Source organism: Gymnoscopelus braueri (genome assembly GCF_963280865.1).
Source record: "Gymnoscopelus braueri genome assembly, chromosome: 20".
NCBI classification, from domain to species: Eukaryota; Metazoa; Chordata; class Actinopteri; order Myctophiformes; family Myctophidae; genus Gymnoscopelus; species Gymnoscopelus braueri.
The window spans coordinates 27,360,595-27,385,243 of record NC_137622.1 but is presented as its reverse complement, the minus strand read 5'-3'; the positions used below and the strand labels follow the sequence as shown (position 1 = coordinate 27,385,243).

The window sequence follows — 24,649 nt, the reverse complement described above, 5'->3', positions numbered from 1 at the left end:
CTTTACAAATGTGAAACGCTTCGCTGCTTTTATTGATATTGTTGCGTTTTCGTGACCCGAGCTGGAATCGAACCCCGTTCTCCAGCTATGTCAAGAAAACTCACGTGGGGGCGAGTTTTTTGCAGCGGCGCTACAATATTATTCATTCATTTCATTGATACAAATCATCAGGAATCACTGCTGTAATTTCATTTTCTAAAAAGTATTCATAAGGCCAGCAATGTATGCTTTTATATTAAGATATTCTTGATTTCCTCTTTGAAAATTGCACTATATAAATAAAGTGTGGGGTCGCCCAAAGAAATCCCCCATAAAATGGGGTCGTGGTATAAAAAAGTTTGAGTACCCCTGCACTACTTATCGCATGCCATCATGCTACTCATCCGCTGAGTTGGCGGTGCCCAACTCCCACACCAAAGCAACACAGAACCTTGTGGTCCAAAGACAAGTGCTGCTATCAACTGAGCTAGCAGCCGGAAACAAATACAGTAACAAACTTCAAATGCTGTATGATGGCAATAGGAACACAAATGATTCCCTCAAGCAGGCAAGCAACCCACAAAATTATGCACATACTGCATGTGCATAAATATGCACATTAGAGTTGTTCCGATACCAATACCAATATCGGAAAAGCTGCCGATACTGCCTAAAATGCTGGTATTGGCGAGTATGTCAGTTATGTCATTCCGATACCTAGTCATTTATGTAATTCACAGTCATCAATTATTTTATATTTTGAATGCTTCAGTTGATGTTGCACAAAATTATTATTTTACTAACTTGTAGCTGCACTTATTAATGGAATTTGTTTTTATTCCTAGATCAGTGTTTTAATTTCAAGGACCCATAACTCTGAGAGTGTAAAAATTGAACCAACCAAATGGGTCCATTTGGTTCTTGGTACTCGGTATCGACCGATACTCAAACTCGGAAAGGAAAAAATGTTATTGGTACATCTCTAATGCACAGCAGATACATCATACAAGTACAATAAACACCACACACACACACACTGGAATAATAATGGAGTAAGGTTCAGTTTACCCGGTTGGGTAACTTATAATATTAATAATCAAACTTAGCAGTAGATCTGTTTTAAATAACTGGCCCAGACAACACTTTTGAATGGAAGGGAAAATTCAGTTTAGTGTTCTCTTTGTTGTACAAATGTTCTCCTTTTTTTTATAAGTAGCTACATCAGCTATTTCTCCACAGTTTACCACAATTTCCCACCTAGGCCTACAGTATTGACACGAATATTCTAAACACACAGTGGGACCACACACACACACACACACACACACACACACACACACACACACACACACACACATTTACTGGAATAATAATGGAGTAAGGTTCAGTTCACCCGGTTGGGTAACTTATAATATTAATAATCAAACTTAGCAGTAGATCTGTTTTAAATAACTGGCCCAGACAACACTTTTGAATGGAAGGGAAAATTCAGTTTAGTGTTCTCTTTGTTGTACAAATGTTCTCCTTTTTGTATAAGTAGCTACATCAGCTATTTCTCCACAGTTTACCACAATTTCCCACCTAGGCCTACAGTATTGACACGAATATTCTAAACACACAGTGGGACCCCACACACACACACACACACACACACACACACACACATGTACTCATGTACTGTACTCTAGAGTAGAATTATGAGGTATTTTTCAACTCAGTACTTACAAATTTCAATACTTTGGATTTTTTCATTATTATTACAAAACACACAAACCAATACAGCCCTATATGTAGATTCGGCCATTTGAAAATAGCAGATCTGCAAGCTCACAATGCACATTGTGAGCTTGTAGGTCATTTTCAAAAGATTTATATACCATTTATACATTTGGTATTTGGAAAACTTGTGAAATGGGACATTCTACATAATGAGTAGCCTAGCTACTTTCTACTTTTGGTGCCAATACTTTTGTACTTTTACTCAAGTAAATTCAGAATTCCGGACTTTTACTTCTAACAGAGTATTTCTACATTGCAGTATTGATACTTTTTCCACCACTGCGCACACACAAACACACACACGCACACCAAAAAAGCGGGGTTTACCAGGCTAGTAGCTGTAGTATACAACCCTCGTAGACGTATTTATGATTCTGACGTTTTCAATCTACGAGAGTTGTAGGGTGCACTTCCTATAGTGCTTTGGACTTTCTGCACTATGCCCCGTAGACACTCCAAACATTGTACAAAATGAAAATAAAGGCGCTTACCGCCGAGCCCCAAATGTTAACTACTTCTACGGGGTAGTAGTGTAATGTAATAATCCATATCTTTCAATAAAGAAGTGTTTTAATGCCGTCTGTGGCCGATTCTGTCGGAAGTTCCCAATGGGCGGTAGTGACGTGAGTGAGGGGGCGCATCCGGTGGAACCCGGAATTACACTAAATGTAAACAGGAAGTAAACGAGGGTGAAAAAATGGCGTTCGGCCACAGACGGCATTAAAACACTTCTTTATTGAAAGATATGGATTATTACATTACACTACTACCCCGTAGAAGTAGTTAACATTTGGGGCTCGGCGGTAAGCGCCTTTATTTTCATTTTGTACAATGTTTGGAGTGTCTACGGGGCATAGTGCAGAAAGTCCAAAGCACTATAGGAAGTGCACCCTACAACTCTCGTAGATTGAAAACGTCAGAATCATAAATACGTCTACGAGGGTTGTATACTACAGCTACCAGGCTAGCATCGCTCAGCTCTCTATCCTCAATGGAGAAAAGCACAGCATCACTCGTGTGGAGACATTGTTTATGGTTGTAACAGTTCTGCGTCAGTCCTGGGGAAACAGTCGGGGAGATGAACCATATGGCAGTGAGTGGAGGTGGAATCCTCATGTGGAAGCATGAGGAAACAGTCTTTTCAGTCGGCAACAATGACGTCATAGCACTGTTTCCCAAACAGTGGGTCGGGACCCATGTTTGGGTCGTGGACACATTTTTATGGGTCGCGATTAAATTCCCCTTTATTTAGTTTTTTTTTCATAGGTTTTGTTTTGAATTATTTGTATCTAAATGTTAATGAATTTAAAACAAATTTAGACTGTTTTCAAAAGTTTCATAAATAAATTCCAAAAATCCAAGACATTCCATAAATTCGAAAACAAATGTTTAAGAAGCAGTGAAAATAGCCAATCTACAAGATCACAATGCTTTGCGATGCATTGTGAGCTACTGAGCTTGTAGGTCTGCTATTTTCACTAGTTTGTGTCACAGGGAGACATCAAATTTCTCTTTAGGGTCTTGTCTCGAGCTAAAAAGTTTGGGGACCACACTCTATAGTGGCTCACTGACATTTTCTTGGCACAGACTCACGAGTATTATGGTCCACACTATCCCCCAGGTGTTTTTAATCTGCATTTCTCCTCTTCAGTGTCTCTCTGTAGCTCTCTCTCCCCCCACTTGACATCCACCAATCAGAATGCTCACTCAATTACCCAGTTCAACTAGTCGCATATCAAACCAATTAACTCCCATAAACATCTTTATTAATATTCTTAATATTCCTTCCCATGAACTTGACATTTTACCAAATACTTGAATCATACTATGTAAGTGATATATTTTCTTGTTAAAATAAGTGTTAAATAGCTCTATAATCTGATAACCTCGCATCACCAGTCTTTCCACCTCAGAGGAAAGCCTGGTCTGCGTTACTAAAGACCCATATGATCCGCCTACAAAAAAAATAAAAAAAATAATAATCCTCTTTCCGGATTCTGCCCATCCGGTTTTGCGGTGCCGCTTTGTTTTGGTTCCCCAATCCCTATTTAAATGGAATAGAATTTCCCTGTGGGATAATACAGACGCTAAATAGTCTCCGGATAGTGCACGCACATTTACATTTTAAAAAATAAGCTAAACTATGCCGCATCAAGGATTTTATTAGGACGGACCTATTTTGGGGTGAGACGTCTTTCCGGTTCTGCCCATCCGGCCACTTTTTTTTTTTTTTACTTCCGCTCCCGACCGGATCATATACCCGAAAAGGAATGCTGCCCAGGCTAATAATCTGATAGTCATCATTGCTGTAGAGTACAGGGGTCTCCCCATCTCTCTGGGTCTTTGGTAGGCCTTAACAGAAAATACATTTTCAGGTCTGGAAAACTATTTAATCTAATGAGGTGAGGGAACCCATAAAGGATACAAGATGTGAAATTGAAATGACACACAACAAAAAGGAACTGGAAATCTTTAAAATTGATGCTGAAGATCGGAACATACTGAAGAATGTGTTCTCTCTCCTGATTGGATAGAATTGGTGTCCCACCTTAAAAAAAAAAATTGTTTACAAAATAGCTCCAGACGTGGAGACCATTGTTACTGACACTCAATAGCAATGAATGACTAGAATCAGAATATAGGGCTTTAACTTTTTAACAAAATACTTAAAAAATAAATAATCACTATTCATATAAGATAATTTCACTGGGCTGTATATTTACTTATTACTACCCAGTCTTTATTTGAATTGGGCAAGAGAGAAGGTGATACGCTTGAACTGATTGGTTAGCTGCGATATAACCCCTAGGGCTGATATGACAGCTGAGCTGAAGAATAAGCACATCTAAAGTGTTAAGGCAGGCAGGAACTGGTACCACGAACAACCTCACTTTTTCATCTTCTGAGCTCTAGAGATTCAGCCACAGAGCTCAGGAAGACTAAGGAACTCACCATGTCAAACATGGATGAAACTTAGCCACCAAACATGGCTGCTTCGGATGGTGTGGTAGAATTATCGACTGAGGAACCACTGGAGTTTGGCTGCATAATGGTGAGTCTGGTTATCAGTTGGCTTCCAAACAACTCCCTCCCTACACTGTCAGGAATTACCAGTAGTATGACCTTTTCCATTTGCTGGGGCTATTTCCTGAGGCAGTTTTTCACAACAGTACAGTAGGTGTAATCTTTTGTTCAAGTTCTTCTTAAGCCACAAAGCAGATGTTGACAGAATGTCAATACAACCTTGCATGAACAAAGTCGATTCATGTTCTACTTCTAATTATACTGTTCAGTAAGAAATTGGTGGCAACCATATAATGTTAATTTACTTATAAAGTAAAACATATGTTAAATCTGGCAACAACGTAGCGTCACTTAAACATGGGGATTTAGCAACAGGATCTCGCAACAAGGTATCTCCGTACTAGTACGGTAATTCAAGTTAGCAGTTCTGTACGTTTTAAAATATCCTCAGGCACTAGGACCTGCAGCATTCCTTTTGGAGCAGTACTTCCGTATAGATACCTTTATTATCCCGCGGGGGAAATTCAGTCGCCCAGAGGCGGCACAGCAGTTAAGGTTACAGAGTTACAGGTAAAGAGTAAGAAAACGAAAAAGTACTGTTGTGTACAGCAATACAAGGCAAAAAGAAAAACAAGAAGCATCAACAATACAGGCAACGGTATATGGAAGTACTAAAGACAAATACTGTAATGACAACAGAGCTAACATTGGTTCCGCCAAAAGGACTTCGAAAATGAATGCTACATAGTATGACTATTGCTAAAAGTATCACTGTACGTAACCCTATGTGGATTGCGCGGTGTATCCTGCCTGAAACTGTGCCATGTGATTTCCTGTGTATCCTGTCATACTACTGCCTGTGTTTGGAGAAGTAAACATGGTTTACTACCCCCTGAATTGCTGCCTACTTTATCCTGTGCTTGGGTCATGCTTAAAAAAAACTGATAGTAAGATTGGAACAACCATAGACCCAGCGAAAAGTTATTTGAGGATGAACTATTTGAGGTGACTTATTCCCTCCTGTGCTTCCAAGGTGAGGTGAGGAGGGCCCCAAGCCAAGAGTACAGACAGGCCACTCTGACTCTGGCTCGCAGGGACGTTTCCTCTAAACCCTGGCTGAGGAGTTTGTTGCCTAAGTGGGCTAAGGATTTCCTCAAAACCCCTGATTCCCTAATTTCTAGTCAGCTAACCACCAGCCTGCTAGCTTCAGACAGCTTCAGACAGCTAGCCACTTGTCTGCTATCCTCCAGCCTGTATCTCAGCCTGGTAGCCATCGACCTACTAGCCTTCACTCAGCTAGCCCCCAACCAACCCACATTTAAGTCAATTAGGATCAGGTCCATGTTTGCAACCTGCCTGTCCTGAGCCGGCTAACTTGTTACCCAGAGCCTTGAGGTCGGCCGACCAGCTGCTGCTGGAGGTGCCAGCACCCACGAACAAAAACAGGGGTGACTGGGCCTTTGCGGCGGCTGCCCCCAGGCTCTGGAATAATTTGCCCATACACATCAAAGCTGCCCAGGTGATAGCTATTTTTAAATCCTTATTAAAGACTAATTTCTTCTCCCTGGCCTTCAGTGACAGCTGATGTAGCCCTGTTCTAACCCTTACTGATGCTAATGTTTATTTGTTTGTGCTTATTTCATTGCATGCTATTGTCTGTTTATATTGCATTGTTTGCTTTTTGTTTTTTTTACCTGTACAGCACTTAGTTTTTTTGTTTTTTACCTGTACAGCACTTTGGTTGACCTGGTCATGTTAAATGTGCTATATAAACTTTGATTTGATTTGATTTGATTTGTTTTACAGCCCTGACACTACAGCTGAGAGTCAGCTGATGACCGACTTGCACGAGTGTTCTGCACACAGAGGAAATAACTCTCCATATTACCAGGAGGTGGTAGTAGTTTGTATCATCTAGTATAGAAAAGCTTCAAAGGAAGGGCCATTTCTCTGTACCAAGAATTCAAAGAATGGATTGTCATCTTTGGGAAAAGCTTTTATTTTTTTATTTTTTTTCCAAACTAGTGATGCATGGTCAGATTTTGGCCCAACTCATAATCTGTTTGCCGATTTAATTGGCGAAAACCGAAGAAAGACAGTGACAGTGGAAGAGAGAAGGGAAATGCAACCCTGTTGCCCCTGATGTCTGTGTTATCAGAAAATAGTTTCTGTTAACATTTTAGGTGAGAAATGAACCATGCACTCAAAATTGGTTTATTTCACATTTACAATGGCTAGTTTCAAAATTAGTTAGGGACCGTTCAATATTGTTAATGAGGAGTCACAGGAGGATTTTAAAGTGCTCTGAAAAATAAAAAGTTTTGACCCTCCCGGTGATTTTTCTTTACCCTCCCCAAGTGATTAAAAAAAAAAATAACATTCACTCCTCTGGTAGGTCGGCAGCCCCAAAAGACCCACAGCCAGACCTCCCTGATTCAGCCGCCAATCCCCCAGATCATCTTTCAACTGCCTTTGCTGGATTTTAGCCATCGTCCACCACCGAGGCCAGTTATTCACCCTATCCGCCACAGTTTGGTCCTGCACTCCAGATGCCAATTTCTGGTCCACTAATTCATATGATGTACCTGCAGTCCAGCCTACAACACAGACTTCCTGAGCTGCCTGCCCGTCACCCCAGAACGCATGCTGTTCAGCATTCCAGAACCCAAGCTGCTTGGCACTCCAGAATCTGACCTGCCCAGCAGCCTTGAACCTGAGCTGCCAGGCTTCCAGTGTTCCAGTCCTGTCCTGCTCTATCCTGTGGCCCAGGCGTGGGCTGAGCTCCTGTTCTGCCCTGTCCCATCCCCAGGCATTCTGTCTGGGGTGTAATACTCCACCCCTAGCCATCCATCTGAGGAGCCTGGCTCCGTTCTCCATCTCCCCAGGCACTTGCCCCTGTACTCACCTGCATCTTGTTAGCCTGTGTGTGTTTAAGTCCCCCTGCCCTCCGTGTATCTGTTTTTGTTAGAGTAAACCTGCTGTTCCATGTTACTGTAAGTATTCCTGCGCATTATGCTGTGTATCCTACCTGTGATGTTTGGATTACCTCTATCTAGGTATGTACTATGTACAGTATGTATATGTACTGTATGTGTAAATGCTACAGTAGGCTATGATTGGAAAACCAGTCAGATTGAAAAAGGAGTGGTTGTTTTCTTCAAGTTCACCACCCGCGTGGTCACCCGTGGCTCAAGTCCCCTTCAGTCAGCACACCTCCGTCAGTGTCCAAAGACAAGCGCTCCTGCACCCCGCTCATCCTACGGAAACACAGCGGCTCCTGGTAGGCCCCGAATTTGAATTTCTGGTGTCATCCTGTGACAGATAAATGTCACATTATGACACTTGTTGAACCACTGCAATACTACAACACCTAGAAAGACCAACGCGTGCATGGCGTGTGAGTGTGTGCACGCCTGCACGTGTGTGTATGGAGAGAGAGAGAGAGAGAGAGAGAGAGAGAGAGGGGGGGGGGGGGACGGGGACGGGGGACTGGCAGAGATTGTGAATTTCTGGTGTCATCCTGTGACAGATAAATGTCACATTATGACACTTGTTGAACCACTGCAATACTACAACACACCATTGGAAAGACCAACGCTGGGAATTAAAACATCTGCCCTTTTGGTAACACTTTGAATTGTGGACCAATTTTTTTTTCATGTGTAATCCTTTACACCAGTGGCTCTAAAACCTTTTCATGTCACCTTTTCACCCCCAAATTAATGTGTTTGGCCAGGGACCCTTAATGTTAATAGCAAATCTACGAGCTCACAGTGCTTAGCATGGCGATGTGTTTTGAGCTTGTGGATTGGCCGATGTAGCCAATAGGGTTAAACAGATTTTGAATGCCATATTAACTAATTTAGCTGGGGACCCCTGGAACCCCCTCACTGATCGCTGGGGGTTCCCAGACCACACTTTGAGAACCACTGCACTGCTTTACACAACCACTTACAAGACTCAATAGAAATCTATGGGCCATTCATTCAATTAGCCTATAAAAAAACAACACAGGCCTGCAAAAAATATATATATTGTAGTAGGCCTACACTAAATTACAACAGGCTGTTGTTTTCTGTTTTATTGTGCCCATTAATCTATTACAACAACATGCTGATAAAGTACTCAATCACAGACCTACTGGACTAATTCCTTAACAAAACCGAACTCTCCAAAACGTCATCAATCACCATCGGTTACTGCCTCTAGATAGATTTTATTTTATTTTGCCGGGTGAAGCCCTATAATTGATAGCCTGCTTGTCCGCTATTTTTGACGCAAGACACCGCCGTGCGAAGAAGTATGAATCGGGCTTGACACTTATGAGCGCGGGACACAAAGCCAATTGTCTCCAAGTGGCACCTCGCTTCGCCAATCGCAGGCTGTGCCCGGCTCCGCGTGCCAGTGACATGGGGGCCAATGACGACGGTAACCGGAAGACTCGCCCCAAAACACGCTCGCCCCCATTTTTTTTCGCGGACCGCTCGCCCCCAGCGGCTCTTAAATTTGTTTTACTGAGGATAAGGTTAGAAATAGGTTAAGGGTAAGGCATAGTTTTACTGAGGTTAAGTTTAGGAATAATGTTAGGTTTGGGCTTTTGGCACCGTTTTACTGAGGTAAGGTTACGTTTAGGAATAAGGTTAGGTTTAGGCATTGTTTACTGAGAGGTAACGTTAAGGAATAAGGTTAGGTTTAGGCATAGTTTACCGATGTAACGTTTAGGAATAAGGTTAGGTTTTGGCATAGTTTACCGAGGTTACGTTTAGGAATACCAGGTGGCGACCGTTCCGAGCTCGCCGGATTTGCCCCGGGGCGACTGTGTTTCGGGGCGAGCGTTTTGGTATTCATGACGCCGGCATGTGGGCGTGTATTCAAATGTGAGGTGCGCTTTTGAGTTTGCTAAATGACTGCAGCAAGAAATACGGTGTGTGGGGCACCGACCGTGGCTTATTGCGCCTCCCCCTCTCTCTCTCTCTCTCTCTCTCTCTTTCTCTCTCTCTCTCCCTCCCTCCATCCCTCTCCATCTCCGTGTGTGCGCGCGTGCGCGCGAGAGACAAGTCAGCGACGCTCTCATACCTACACTGCCATGGAAGAGACCAGCCCGCCGTGTCCATCATCACCACGCTGTCTCTCCCTCGTCGTCCTCCTCCCGGGGAAATGTGGAATCTAAAGTGGCTTGTCGAGCGGCGAATGACGGGGCTGACTGACTGACCGGAACTTGACCACCAGAACTTGACCACCGGACAATGGAAGTAGTAGCGGCGCGTCGACGCAGCAGCTCCAACTACTACTCACCCCAGGGAGAAAACTACGTGGCCGCGGAGGAGAAGCAGCAGAAGCAGAGGCTGACAGCCTGCAGACCACCCCGTCCTCACAGCAGCAGCAGCAGCACCGGGGTTTCTACACCGACCACTACGTATTATGGCTCATAAAGCAGCAGCTTTGGGATGCATATGAGAGAGAACGTGACTAGAGGGGGAAAACACTTCCGTATGTAGGCCTGTTATGTGTTATATGTCGCGCAACAACTGTGGATTTCCTCTGTTCTAATAAGGATATATACAACACGCACGTAGTTCTCCCATGATCTCCTGAGAACTGAGACACTCCAGACGCAGTGCTCACATTTTTCGGCCACAAATCGCCTTTTTTCTTTCTTTTTTTCTTCTTCTTTTTTTTTTTAACCTAATATATATATATTTTTAGTCCACTTGAAGGAGTATGTGCCATCATTTCCCCGTGAAAGTAAGCCCATATCGTCGCTATGGATCGACTACAATAGACCTCAGATCGGTGTGTGGTTGTGTGTAAAATAGCATTACACTCTGAGCTGCTACCCCCCCCCAAACCCTGGAGAAATTCCGCAAGCCACTGTGTCCGTCCGTCTGTCTGTGCCTGCTGCCTCTGTCCACGGTCCTGAAAAAAGTACTCAATATTTGGGTGCTTGGGGGTTAGAGCGGCAGTGGCGGTGTAACGGGACCTCTCCCGGAAGATGATTTCATGGCCCGTGCGGTTATGATGAATATCTCGTGGGTTGGCACCAGAGACACTGGGATCTGAAACAAAGCTACAGAGAATCTTTTTTTTTTTTTTTACTTTCCCTTTTTCCCCCTTTTCTTTTTTTTTCTTTTTTTTTTTTTCTTCTTTCTTCTTTATAGCTCACCTTGGAGGTCCGGAACCGTTCTCGAGGATTTGGAAATTTCACTCCTGGAGGGAGCTCGTCGAGCCCCTAGGTAGCCCGAAATGAGACTGGCCAAAATGTGCCGAATAAACGCGCTGTGGATCTATTTGTGGGAAACGATACTCTTTTTCAGGTAAGCATGAATTGGCATGAACTGCAGGACTTCATGCGGAGAAATGATGATGAGATGAATGAACATTTGCATATTTATTGCTTCTATATTGCATCTTTCTGCCTGTCTGGCTGAAAACGAGGTACAAGCCGGCTGTTTTCTCTCTCTCTCTCTCTCTCTCTCTCTCTCTCTCTCTCTCTCTCTCTCTCTCTCTCTCTCTCTGGGGGAACCCTCATTCGGGGGAGAGGTGTGATTTTGTAAGGTTAAGTCACATGCTTGTCAACGTTGACCTTTTTTACTCAATAGTGTGCTTTATTGTGAGTTCCATGAAGTCGCCAGCGGCAGAGTTCAGGCATGCTATGGAGGGAGCTAATAGCGAACACTAGTGGACGGTGTGTGTCTGTGTGTGTGATTGATGTGCTCTGCAAAATTTCAACAGGCATGCCATGAAAAAGTAACGGGTAGCTTGTTACACAGACACACACTGTATTGTCACTCTCCAAGATCCTTCACCTTAATCAGGCAACCTTACAAACGCACATGCATGTGAGCTTCTATGTAGCCTAGGTGGTTTTAGGTCTTGTCAGTCTTTCTGTGTCTGCCTGTGTGTGTGGTCTACATGAATGGAGGAGAGGGGATGCCCCTTTTCCCTTTGATGATTAACTTTTCATAAAAATACCGCTATCTCTCTCAAAAACAGCTCATCTCTAAATAATGTGCATACCATTATTTAGAGGGGGTTATTGGCCGTTCAGGGATATAGTTAGTTGTCTTCGCTCTATTCAAAATCTTAGCCTGCAACTAGAATTCACATTTGTACTTTGACTATGAGATCAGTGTGTCCTTGGAATAGTCCCAACTTCCTCCATATTCAACAATGCATTTATATTTTAACAGTAGCGTTGCCAATAGGGATAGCCAGTCAAATATTAATAATGTTATGGGTGTACACACATTGTCAGTTCCCATCCCCACTCGAAGTGTTGTATTTTCATGTGTGGTACTGGGGCAATGAGTTTTGAAATTATTTAGCTGATGCTCTTATCCTGAGTGTGCAGTGGTTCAGTGTTTTGCTTGAGAGCACATTTGCTGTTGTACTGTCAGGATAAAACTTAAGACTTCTGGGCTGCAAGACAATACCCCCCACTGTTTCTTTTGTTTTTGTTTTACAGCACTCAGTGCAGTACCAACAATATGAGTCAGGACATTTCCAGAACATTTCCCAATCACCATCCCCTACCCCCCACCCTCACTCAGTTCAAGTCTTGAAACGCACGAGGGGAAACAAAACAACAACAACATAACAAACAAAAAACAGGGTTGGCATTGACAAATAAAGGGGGTCAAAGAGAGGGAGACAATATTTCTAACTAATAAGCCACCATGCAGCACCTAACCTAGTCATTAATAAGTAAGGTATTAATTTCAACTAAGATTTTAAAAAGGCTCTCGTGAGCTGCTAGCAACCGTACAAGGCCTATGAAATATATCTAATTGGATATTAGAAACAATGTAAATCAAATTTAAATTGTGGCACCTTTTAGGGCTGCAGTTAGCCCTGTGACCTTGGAACATTCATGACCTTTCACCCCAAACTGGCACCAGAAAAGCAACCCCAGTGCTTCTATTATATGGTGGCCAATTTAAGCTAGCTGGTTGTAGCTCCAACAGTGTTGCAGCAATAAGCAGGATATAATTTATTAGCAAGCTGCCACTGAGCTAATATCATCTAAATATTAAGGTGTTGCTAATTATTCTGTGACAACCATCAAGGGAACTCTGCAACTACGGTCAGCACCAGACAATGTTTTTTTTTCTGGTTATAGAGAATGAATGGACAAGGAATTGTTGGCCTTAGTCTAATCAGTGAAATTCTATAATGATGTCAGAATCAACTACTGTAGATGGGCCAGGTGTCACCCTGAGCCTCATTCCATGGCCTGCAGTTTTACCACAAGCAACATGGAAAGAAAGAGGCATTTAAATAGCCTAATTTATGGTGGATGAAATTGGTGGCCTATAATAATAGAGGGTTTGGGGTTAAAACCTTTTTGTCTTAAAAGGAAAATACAGTATGTACTGTACGAATTAAATCAGTTGGATGTTGCTCAAATGAGAAAGAGAGAGAGAGAGAGATAGAGAATTTTGTGTTTATGTCAGACAGCAGTAAAACAAAGAATCCATAATATTTTAATATATTGTAAATATCCTTGAAATATCACATGATTCTACTGAGTAATGTAGTTTGTAAATAGGGTGACATCCTATCAGACAACAGTTTAAAGGTAATAAGCCTAAGGGGTTTGTTTGTCAGCAGTCCTTACATGCTTTAGGCATTTTTTGTTTGTTTTATTTTGGGGGTTTCTTTTCAGTCTTTCCCTTATGTATAGCATGAATATGATGGATAGATTTTTGCTAGAAGGGAATACAAGGCATTTGCTTTGGGATTATTTATCATCATAAACTTCATGGGCATTTTTACAGCATGACACCGATAAAGGGGAGTCATCTAGAAGACCGTTCGTGTATTGTATTACCCCCCAATCTTTGTGTATACAAAAACGTCATCAATACGACTTCAGAGATTCACAGCGAAGCTAAGCCGTTATTAGACCCTGTCTTGTTCCTCAAAAACAGTTAGACAACTCTGTGTAACTTCACTTATCTTCCTGAATATTTAGATTAAAAAATAATATTGGCACTGTCAAAGGGTTAACGATCTGTTTTCTGCAGCATTGGTAAGGCAGGCCACAACCAATTCATAGTATTTTAGTGGTTTAGACCTGCCCACAAGCTAATGCCACATTTTTGTATTTTCTTTTAGGAAATGCTAAATAGGGTTCTCTAGTCATTGTTCATATGATTTTCACGAAAATCCAGAATGTGCATTTAATGCTGAGAGAGTAAAAATGAGAGTTAATAACATTCAGGATTTTTACTGAATACACATTGTAAGCAAATTCTGACACAATTAGCCTCTGTCTAAAGCTTTCTACTCTCTTTTTGCAATTGATGCATTGCATTTCATTGCATCACACATGGATGCTGTTTCCTTCTGCTGAGGCTGGACCTCATAGGTAATATTTCATGACGTGGACTATCAAAGGCATTTCCCTCGATGTGCTATGCCTGCATTTCCACTGAATACAACAGTTGTTTTGTAGTCGGACAGGGAATAGGTGGGAAGGGACAGGGGGTGTGGGTGGGGAGTAGTTTTGCATTCAGGGCACACTGTTTAGTTAATGAACGGGAATCAGGATATTGCAGTCTCAGCTCCCCGGGCCTGGAGTCTGCAGTTCCAAGCTTAATTGATACCCCCTCCTCCATCCCGACCTGGAACCCATGTGCCTCATTCTACATTCAGACTTATTACTAAACACTGATTACCCTGTCATTGGCCAGGGCCAAGCCTGATGAATGCACATTTAATGTTCCACATATCTCTGTCTGTATTTCTGTCCCCTCTCTCTACACTCCTATTGTCCATCGAGGAAGTTGTTCGACTATTAATTTAGATTTTAGAATAGAGCAAAAGAGAGGGAAAGAAACACAACTTGAGTGATTTAATCCTGTGCTGGATTTTAAAACCATATTTCTGTTCAGACAAAATGATCAGATTTAGCATACCGAATGAAGTTGAGCCTGATTTGAAGCTATCATCACATATTGAAACAAGTCATCACTGGCCAAGAAGGGAATTATCTGTCCACTTGCCTTAACAAGTAATAACAGCAATACCATTCTAATATGCCAAAGACTTTCTCACCAGTAAAATGTATTTATCTTCTTCCATCTTTTGTATTACTTGTGCAAATACACTAAACCAAGGTAAGCTAATTAAATACTTAATGAAGATGAGGATGTGTTTTTGTAGTGTTCGTATGGAACAAAGTGGAATATTGTTGTTAGTTAATGTAGAGACGAGGAAGAGGTGGAATGTACAGAGAATGAGATAATTATGCAACTTGTGCCTGAAGTGCATTGTAGGCCTTGCAGGCAAGAATGATTAATCTGTTAGTCAACATTCCCTTAAGAGGGGGACCACTCAGGGCCTAAAGGTATCAAGGGAATACCAATCAACCAATCAATTGAAATGATTGACAACCACCGGGACAGTGACTGACATATCAGCCTTATTGGTTTTGAACAGGTGGAAGGTTGTTGTAGTCAGGGTGGCGATGTTTTGAGCTTACTGCATTAAGCTTAGCGAAAGTGTTTGTCTGTGACATGTCATGGCTGACGTGACGAGTGTGTGTGGGTGCAGGTACTGTACGTGGAATGTTTGTGTGATTAGATTGGCGAGTTTGTTATTTACAAATATTTATACTGTATGTGTGTTGGTATGTGAGAAATATATGTAGGCTACAGTATGTGCACGTGTATTTGTAAAATGTGCATACCACGTACATTCTGGTAGTGTGTGTGTGTGTGTGTCTGTATACAGTATGTGTGTGTGTGTGTGTGTGTGTGTGTGTGTGTGTGTGTGTGTGTGTGTGTGTGTGTGTGTGTGTGTGTGTGTGTGTGTGTGTGTGTGTGTGTGTGTGTGTGTGTGTGTGTGTGTGTGTGTGTGTGTGTGTGTTTGTAATGAACATGTGTTCCTGTTTCATGGTCGGGAGTTCTGTGCCATAACTGGAGCATATGTATGCCACAAATGTGGTCACACTATGTCTCAGAGGGAGCACATATTCACTGATTTAAATGAAATCATAGACTAAATTTAGTAACTGGCAATTGTGCATCGGTGGAAAAACAGGAAATGAGACTGAATGCATGTTTCTTCATATGCAGCAAAAAAAAAAGAAAAAAGATTTGGCTGTGATTTGCTGTAAATACTGTGTTTTTATGGCTGTATTTGTCGCAGTGCAACCACGACCAATAAAATACTTGCATTTTGTGAGCTCAGCTTCTCCTAAACAAATGACCTTTTCTTTGTTTTGATGACATGGTAACTACAGTGCTGATAATAAATAGAGCACTGTAGGGGTTGAATGTCGATTTAATAATTGATAAAACAAATGGTATGATAAAAAAAACGATTAACTGCAATTTTATACTTCGTTGCACAATGGTGTTGTGCAGAAATAGTAAAAATAGCAGATCTACAGCAGCTTGTAGATCTGCTACTTTCACTGTCAGCAGTGAAAATATTGCAGTATTCTTTTCAATGACATGCCCAAAATAGGGATTAATCGATCATTTTATAAAATGTATCAATTATTGATTATAATTTTCATAATCAATTAAATCAATTTGTTTGATTAACCCCTACAGCACATGTTTATTATTTCACGTGTTCCATGCACCTGTGTGGAATGTGACTCTGCATGCAATAGCCCCCTTGCATGTACAACTATTTATCTTACTGAGATGAAATACACTGCACGACCTTTGCCTCCATAGATTTTTGTATTCAATACAATACCCGATCCTCTCAAGCGGAAAATATATGCCGTCGTTGTGAGCATGCAATCAAAACAATTCACCTATTCACTGCCTGTATGGATCTTTACATGCAAACACAATGGACAATTCATTCAAGGGGAAAGTGTATGCAGAATCCATACGGATAATGTAATCTATAATAATTTATTGTATCTTTGTGAATATTCAGTTTTGCCGCTGCCAAATACGTGTCTGCTGACTGCTGCTGGTAACCTTGAGCTGGCCTTGACAAAGAAGCAACACATTGGGTCTTTCTACACCGCCATACTGCAGACACACACACACACACACGCGCACACACACACACACAGATCATGTTAAGGGAAAATTAAATTGACTAGGTAGTCCATGAAAAAAAATTGATACTGGAATTCAATGATTCAGAGGAAGTCATCCATTCCATTGTTAATTATTTTTTCCTATAAATCTGAAGAAAGAGGCTTTGTAGGTCAGATGTTGTTGAAGGTTGATATTAAATGAATTGGCTAGGCTGAAGTAGGACAGAATGACTTAGCAAGAAGAAAGGCCTAGTCCTTCATTCAATAAATAGAAAGGTTAGGACTGCTACAAGACATCAAAAGGTGGAATTGGTCGAGTGACTCACTTACTTTGAGCAGCACTTTTAGATTAATCGTCTTCTCGTGGGTTTCTGACTCATGTGACTTTGAGCAATACATAATTTTGGTACAGTACAATATTTTACCATATTCAATAGAATATCATGTAATGCAGCTATTTCTGATGGTCTAAGTAGTTTAAGTTTCTTAATATGTATTCTTTGTACCAATATGTTCAGACCAATAGAGTTTCATGAAAATAGAAAACAATCAAAAACATGGACACCATGTCAGTACACACAGAGAAGAGTAAATCATACCTGCAAAGTCTGATTAAAGAAATCTAAAGAATATAAGAACAAGTTATATCATTGTAATATTGACCCTCAAACCCTGTCTTAACAGCTTAAACCCTATACCTAGTCAGACTGGGGTCTCCCAGGGCTTTATACTTGGCCCACTCCTTTTTTCCCTCTACACCAAATCTCTGCAGCAAAAATAGCCAATCTATCGGCTATTTTTGCTGGATGTTTGCCCCAGAAAGCAGGAAGCTAGGGTTCATATGGTTAAAGTTAAATCATGAATAGCAAGCTATTATTCACTTGAGGCTTGGTGAAATGAAATCTTATATATTTATTTATGTACTTACCCTCAGGGTCTTTCTACAGGTATGCCTGAAGATATTTATCACCCCACCGTCCCATCATGACAAATGGAAAAATATTCACTGATGAATTTTTAGGCCCCTTAATGAAAAACAATTGACTGGCTCCAGCAGAGTTCTCCACCGACTCAACTATAATTAATATCTGGGCAGGTTCATTTCCAAAACTTGATCTATGATAATACATTATTGATCAGCAGACAGGGACAGATTGCACCATAAATATCAGAGCTTATTATCATTGACCTCTCCGTCTGTAACTCAGTTACAGGCCAAAGTGAATCCCTGGTGATGTTGTAAATTACAGTGCTCAGTAAAAAAAAAAGAATAAGAAGAAAAAATATACAATTCACAAGTTCAGAGTATTTATAGGGAAATTGTGCAGTTCACACGGAAAGGGACCTTCAATAATGTGTACCATGAATATGTGGACGTTCCAATACTGGACTAATACTAGGCACCGTTTACAGATTCCTCACTTTGCACTTAAACGTATCACTGGCAAACATGGCCTGTTCCATGTTTAAGCTAGTCAAGCCTTCACCAGTAGATATGATATAGAAAGTACAAGTGAGAAGATGTACTTTTTTTTGTGCTGAGTTTAATTTTCTTAATGTGTTGTGTTTGTAAAACTAGTTTTGCCTAAGAGGGAAACAAGTTCAAGAATATAGCTATTGGGAGATAAGGAATCAGCTATGTCAATTACTGTAACAATTAAAGGAAAAAAAAAACAAAGCTATAATATTTTATTGAAAGTGCATCTTAATTGTCCCTGCACTTGTGTTGAGAAAATATAATCTTTGAGTAGCTAACCAAAGCATTCTGAGAGTGAAATGTGCATACAGACCTATGGAAGGAATTCTTCCAACTTTGTCAGACACGTTTTGTTTTCATTATTTATTTATTTTATTATTATTTTACAATTGGACAAAATGCATAGTAGCAAAGCGTCACAATGTGAAATAAAATGTACCTGACTGGTACAGTACCATATTCATATTGTGGCCCAATTGGTCCTCCTCTGCTATGTACTGTACAGTATGTAATATAATCTCCACTATTAATATATTACTGACAATCAATAGAGATTTACCATTTGTCACAACAGGACAACAGTGCAGACTAACTAAATCAATGGACATTTACATTTTTGTGCATCTATTCTATTCTATTCTAAGTGGCTGGGTGGGTGCACAGAGGCCTTTCTGTCCATGCCAATGAAGCCAATAGTCCTCTTCCTTCTTGAGTGTTGCTCCTAAATGCCAGGATGAGATCAATTAGTTATTCAGGCCTGCAGAGGTTTTAGGAGCATAATGAGGTACACTTAGGGCTAATGATTGGAGCCTCACATTAGCCTGTACCTCTCTCACTATGTCTCTCGCTCTCTCTCTGGGTTGTTTTGCATATTACACACTGGCACAGGACAACTCAGCTTTTTCTCTCGCGCTCTCTCTCTCCTTGCTGCCTCAGCATTGGCCACAGGTCTCGGCGGTCGCCATGGCCAGCATTGATCAGAAGTAATTAAAGCAAATCTAAACTTTGATCTTGGAAAGCCCCAGAACAAGTCTCCCTGGCAGGAGATTATCAGCAGCAAACTGGAAGGTTGAGTTTGCCTCGTCATGAAGAGGGCCTTGATCATGGGTCAACTGCTTCAGTGCTTGTGTGCGAGAGCTCTGTGTCAGTCAGTGTTGGCTATAATAGAATGATTGGTTTAGAAAAGGCTTGAGGCCATGCTCATTGATGGTTGAGTCATTAAGACCTCAGCTTCCAGACCCACAGCTGGTCTAGGATTGTATATCCCCGCTATACAGTTTACAGTTACAGTTTACAGTTTAGGCATTTAGCAGACGCTCTTAATCCAGAGTGATTTACAGTAAGCAAGGACACAAGATAATACATCATAATACACATGATGTATTATGATGTATTATCTTGTGTCCCACTATGTCATATGGGCAGAAACTGGATAGCTCAGAGTCCTTTGCAATCTTAGAAAACTCAAGTATAAGAATGCAATAGCGTCTGTGTCATAGCTAAGTGGTAAACATTTTCAATGTGTGGATATAGATATGCCCAGCTGGTCCAAAGGGGGATTGGAATGACAACACAGGCTACTGAAATTAGAAAACAGAGCTGTTGACCCTCTCAGTGATAGTGAAACAACACAATTGCAAGATACACCTATTCACCTATTTGCAAAGAAACAGGCACAGATCATCATGAAGGTTTTGTGTGCACTTATAAAAGTAAATTCATTTTAGTAAACTAATTAACTGTTTAATTAACATTTGAGCCAAATTGCATAGGGTATACCTTTGTAAAACTGTGGAATATCCTGTTAATGATGTTAACAGGAGACTGGCAAAGTAAAGGAATTTGGGGGCTTGTATCCTCCCTACACCCAAAATGTCACACTGTCACAATACAAGTCGGGTATTCTTCTATAAAATTGACACACTTGCTAATCTCAAAGCTGTGACTAATCTGGTTGAGGCATCACTGGATTGTGATGGGGTATTTTGTTCGACGCTAATTTGAAACACATGTCAAATGGGTCTTATGGCTCAGTGTATTATCTCAATATCTCAGTGCGCTCTATGTCCAAACAATAGAATTTTATTTTGCAAAGAGCTTAATCCTATCACGTTCACAGTCACCATTGCTGTAAAGGAGATTAAGCTCGGATTCGTCACGTTATGGTGAGAATTATTGAAACCTCGGACAAGCTCTGATACGCCTAATTTTCTTTCACAAAGACAGATTGGGAGGACGTCTGATAAATCTCAGAAGCCCTGATGTCTTTGTATTGATTCGTATTGACTTAGGGTGTGCAAGCGTGGCAGTTTTGGGAGGTGCCATCTGCTCTCCATTATTGGAACATTGACGTTTAAGAGACACGGTTCGTAGTGGTTTGTTAGATGATGCAGGGACCTTGGAGTGAGACCCAGTTAGGCGTTGGTAGGCTATCGACTCCCTCAGGTCACTGTCATCAATTGGGTTCAGTCCGTCACTCTCATTTGGCATCTCTGTGACCTCATATAAACTGGACAGGACCATCACGTGCTGAAGATCATTTACATTTTAATATACAATGAACAAACAAGCAAGTAAATATAAAAACATGCAAACTGAATAATTCTTTTATCTAACCACTTAAGCCCTATAAAATAGCCGATCTACAAACTTACGTGTTGCATCGCGATGATTTTGAACACAATGTTGGCAGCATATTTGCCAATGCCGATGTTGTCAAAACAGTCAAATAATGGCGGATATATTGACCAAACACCTGATCTTGCACTCTTGAAAATGAGGTGTGCATTATTGTATTATATTCTTATGTCTTTAACTGGCATTACTGTCTTACTGCATTACTGTATTATACTGTTTAGCCAATGTGGACCAATTAACTCCTTACTATTGGTTACCTGTAAGGCTGGCACCCAGAGAATTTAAGTTTGTTTTGCTGTTACACTTGGTTTTGTGTCACTCTGGATAACAGCATAATCTAAATGCCTAGAATGTAATTAATATACATTTTATTGACTGAAATCAATAGAAGGACCCAGAGTTGATTTGCAGTTTGTGCCTTGTCTGACGCTGTGGCTTTGACCCTTGTACTCCCTACCGTTACTTGTTATGTCTTAATGCTGGCAATCAGACGATGAAACATTTTAAGTCGTGTTGGACATCAGTATCATGTGTAGTGTGTACATGGTTTTAGCTTGTATTGCTTCATTATCAAAAACCATTACACAGTTGACAGTTATGGACACATGCAATTACTTTAAACATAGAGAGTGCATGCATAACACCAACTTTAACAGTTTTTCTACTCCGTTGTATTCAGTTGGAATCTCCAGTGTCAGTTTTTTTGGAGGAATTGTGTGTGTGTGTGTGTGTGTGTGTGTGTGTGTGTGTGTGTGTGTGTGTGTGTGTGTGTGTGTGTGTGTGTGTGTGTGTGTGTGTGTGTGTGTGCGTGTGCTTGAGAGTGTGCGAGTGTGAGTGAGTGAGTGAGTGAATGAGAGACAGAGAGAGAGAGAGAGAGAGAGAGAGAGAGAGAGAGAGAGAGAGAGAGAGAGAGAGAGAGGCAGGCTGGCACAGAGACAGATGAGAGTTAGAGTGGACAACAAAACCAAAAGTCTAGCCGTATAAGAGGATCTGTCTGTCTGTCTGTCTGTCTGTCTGTCTGTCTGTCTGTCTGTCTGTCTGTCTGTATGTATGTCTGTCTGCGTGTCCAGAGCTAAACTCGCAAACCGCTGGACTGATCAGTGGACAATTTCTTGTCCACTCTGCCAGTAGGCCACAGGTACCGTACATATGTTTTAACCACTTAAAGCCCATATACTTCGCTGACCATTTTACGTCATAGACAACTGATGTCATAGATGACTGATGTCGCTGGCTGGCCACATGTAGTCCGAGGTCCACATTGGAGCCACACCGTTCCCAAGTGGATCCCGAGATCCACGCTAACTAAGATATATATATTTTTACATCCTTATGTTTTGATTGATTGACATTTGTATTGACAAAAATGCATATACATGACCATATATTTGTATATATCTGTCAAAAGGATAAAACACAAAAAGGGCTAGAGAGCTTATTTACATTGTGGTCCTGTGAGTGCAAATGTGTGTAAACTGTGTGCGATGTGTTGGGAGGGGGGTAACAGAGACATAGAGAAAAATATAGTCAATTATAAATACATTCATAAAATGTCAATGTAGTGTGTCAATGTAATGTCATGTAAAATAGCAAAGAACAACCTGGGTACTGTAAAAGGATCCCGTTACAACTCAACTAATTGATGGTTAGGTCCAGAGGACCTGAAATGAATAATGGAGCTAATCAGTTTAAGGATTGCAGGTAACTCATTCCACAGAACTGCTGCAGAGTATAAAATTGGTAATTTCCATAAAGCTTTTGAATTATGTGGAGCTCCCTCTGGTGGAATTGCTAATCTTAGAAAAGTAATTCACTAGATATTTGGGTACCACCTTGTTTACAATCCTGTCGAGCATACTCATTTAATGTGATCCTCTCTCCTCGGCTCTGAGCTACCTGGGGCCAATAAAATGAGTAGGGAGAAGATGTGTTCTGGGTGGAGTTTTAAGGATCAATCTTTGGGATGCTAATGTACCAGGATGTGGAGGGCTGGAGGCGTAATCAAAATGACATTGAAAAAGTGCCCCGGCCAATATTTCAAGAGTGCTTTTATCTATAAAAGTGGATATTCTGGCTAGAAATGTTACTTTTTGATTGACCGTTGAGCTAACTTTTAATTAAATTCAATTCAAATTTCTTTTTTTAAAATATATTTTTGGGGCTTTTTCTGCCTTTTATTGATAGATACAGTAGACTCACAGGAAATGAGAGAGATGGGAGTGATACGCAGCAGAGGTCGTCGGGATGGGGTTTCGAACCTGCGACTCGCTGTCAGGCTAGGTGCCCGGACCGCTACGCCAGCCGTCCGGGCCCAATTCAATTACATTTTCAATTACATTTTATTAAAGTGCCAAAGCACAACAAACTACTTTGCGACAGTGGCAACGAAAAACGTACACCCCTTAACTGGAAGAAACGTCAGGCAGACCCAGTATTTTAGTGCCATACTGTACTCTCTTCAGATAGTGTGTTGTCCAATTTACAGCCTTAGTAAGTAACTTCTTCCGTGGCTGTAATTTCAAAGTCACCTACCTCACTCTGAACCCAGTGGTCATCTTTAGTTTTGCGTTAGACCCAAAGAGTATCGACTCATAAGACTTATTGTCCGTTAACCAGATGCTGATTTTTTTTTACTTCTGATTTATCATGGTGAGAGACTGACATGGAGAGCTGAGTCATCAGCCAAACGGAACAGGTTACAATCCCATTCCGACTTCGTTGTCGTTAACGTAATAGTAAGAAGAAGAGAGGACCTAAAATGCTCCCTTGAGGGACCCCACGTGTTAGTGTTTGAAGTGAGGAGGACATGGTGCCATTCACATCTAGCACTTGTTCTCTGCCCCCGCCCCCCCCTCCCCCAGATAAGACCTCAGCCACTCAAGCCAAGTGAAGAATATAAAGCTTAATGCCTCAGTAGGCTACACATACTGTAGCAGTGTGACTTTTCTGAGGGGACATACATACTGTACATATACATGCATACAGACAGACAGACATACCTACATACAGTAGACAAACCCTGTTCTAGACAGCTTGGCCTTTGATAACATAATTTTAATGTCAGAGAGGCCTGCAGAAAAGTCTAGTGAGAGGAGGGTGTGTGTGCACCGCAACAGTAGGTCCGCTGCATCTGTAAGCAGCTGTTGGAGCAGCAGGAGCAGGCACTATATTTGTGTGTGTGTGTGTGTGTGCGTGTGCGTGTGCGTGTGCGTGTGCGTGTGCGTGTGCGTGTGCGTGTGCGTGTGTGTGTGTGTCTGTGTATGTGTTGTGACCAGAGTACAGTTTGAACAGTCACTAGATGGTCAGGGTGACCCTGGCCAGCTGGTAGTAGCATAGGCTCTGCACTCACACACACACACACACACATACGTCACACACCTCCACATGGTGATTTGTTAGCCCATGTTTATCACTGATGAGGGCAAATGGTTGGTTGGTCAGCTGATGAGAGCATCTGACTGTGTGTACAAGTGCATTTGTAAACTGCACGTGGGTGTTTGTTTTTAATACAGTATAATATGCGTTTAAGTTAAAGGAGGAGTTCACCCAAAAAATTACTTATTTTCTATCAATTGCACACCCTATGAAGCCTTTAATCCATGGATTCCTTTTTGTTTTTGTCACATTCCTAAGCTAATAATTTGATTCCCGTCTCCTACCGGCTAATGTATCCAGTAGGAGACACAAAGTAGATTATTTGTGTCTCCTACCGGAAATACACACGGTCATCAAATTATTGT

At 41.4% G+C, this 24,649-nt stretch overlaps 1 protein-coding gene across 1 annotated transcript in view; it reads left to right on the top strand.

Moving 5' to 3' along the window:
- Positions 1-10,869: 10,869 nt before the first annotated feature.
- Positions 10,870-24,649, top strand: part of glra1 (glycine receptor, alpha 1) — a gene marked incomplete at its 3' end in the record, with an annotated part of 119,265 nt that continues 105,485 nt past the window's right edge. The window contains exon 1 of the mRNA XM_080415797.1: positions 10,870-11,096. Within this exon, the coding sequence (XP_080271923.1) occupies positions 11,026-11,096 (71 nt within the window). The 5' untranslated portion in view covers positions 10,870-11,025. The remainder of the gene's footprint in view (positions 11,097-24,649) is intronic.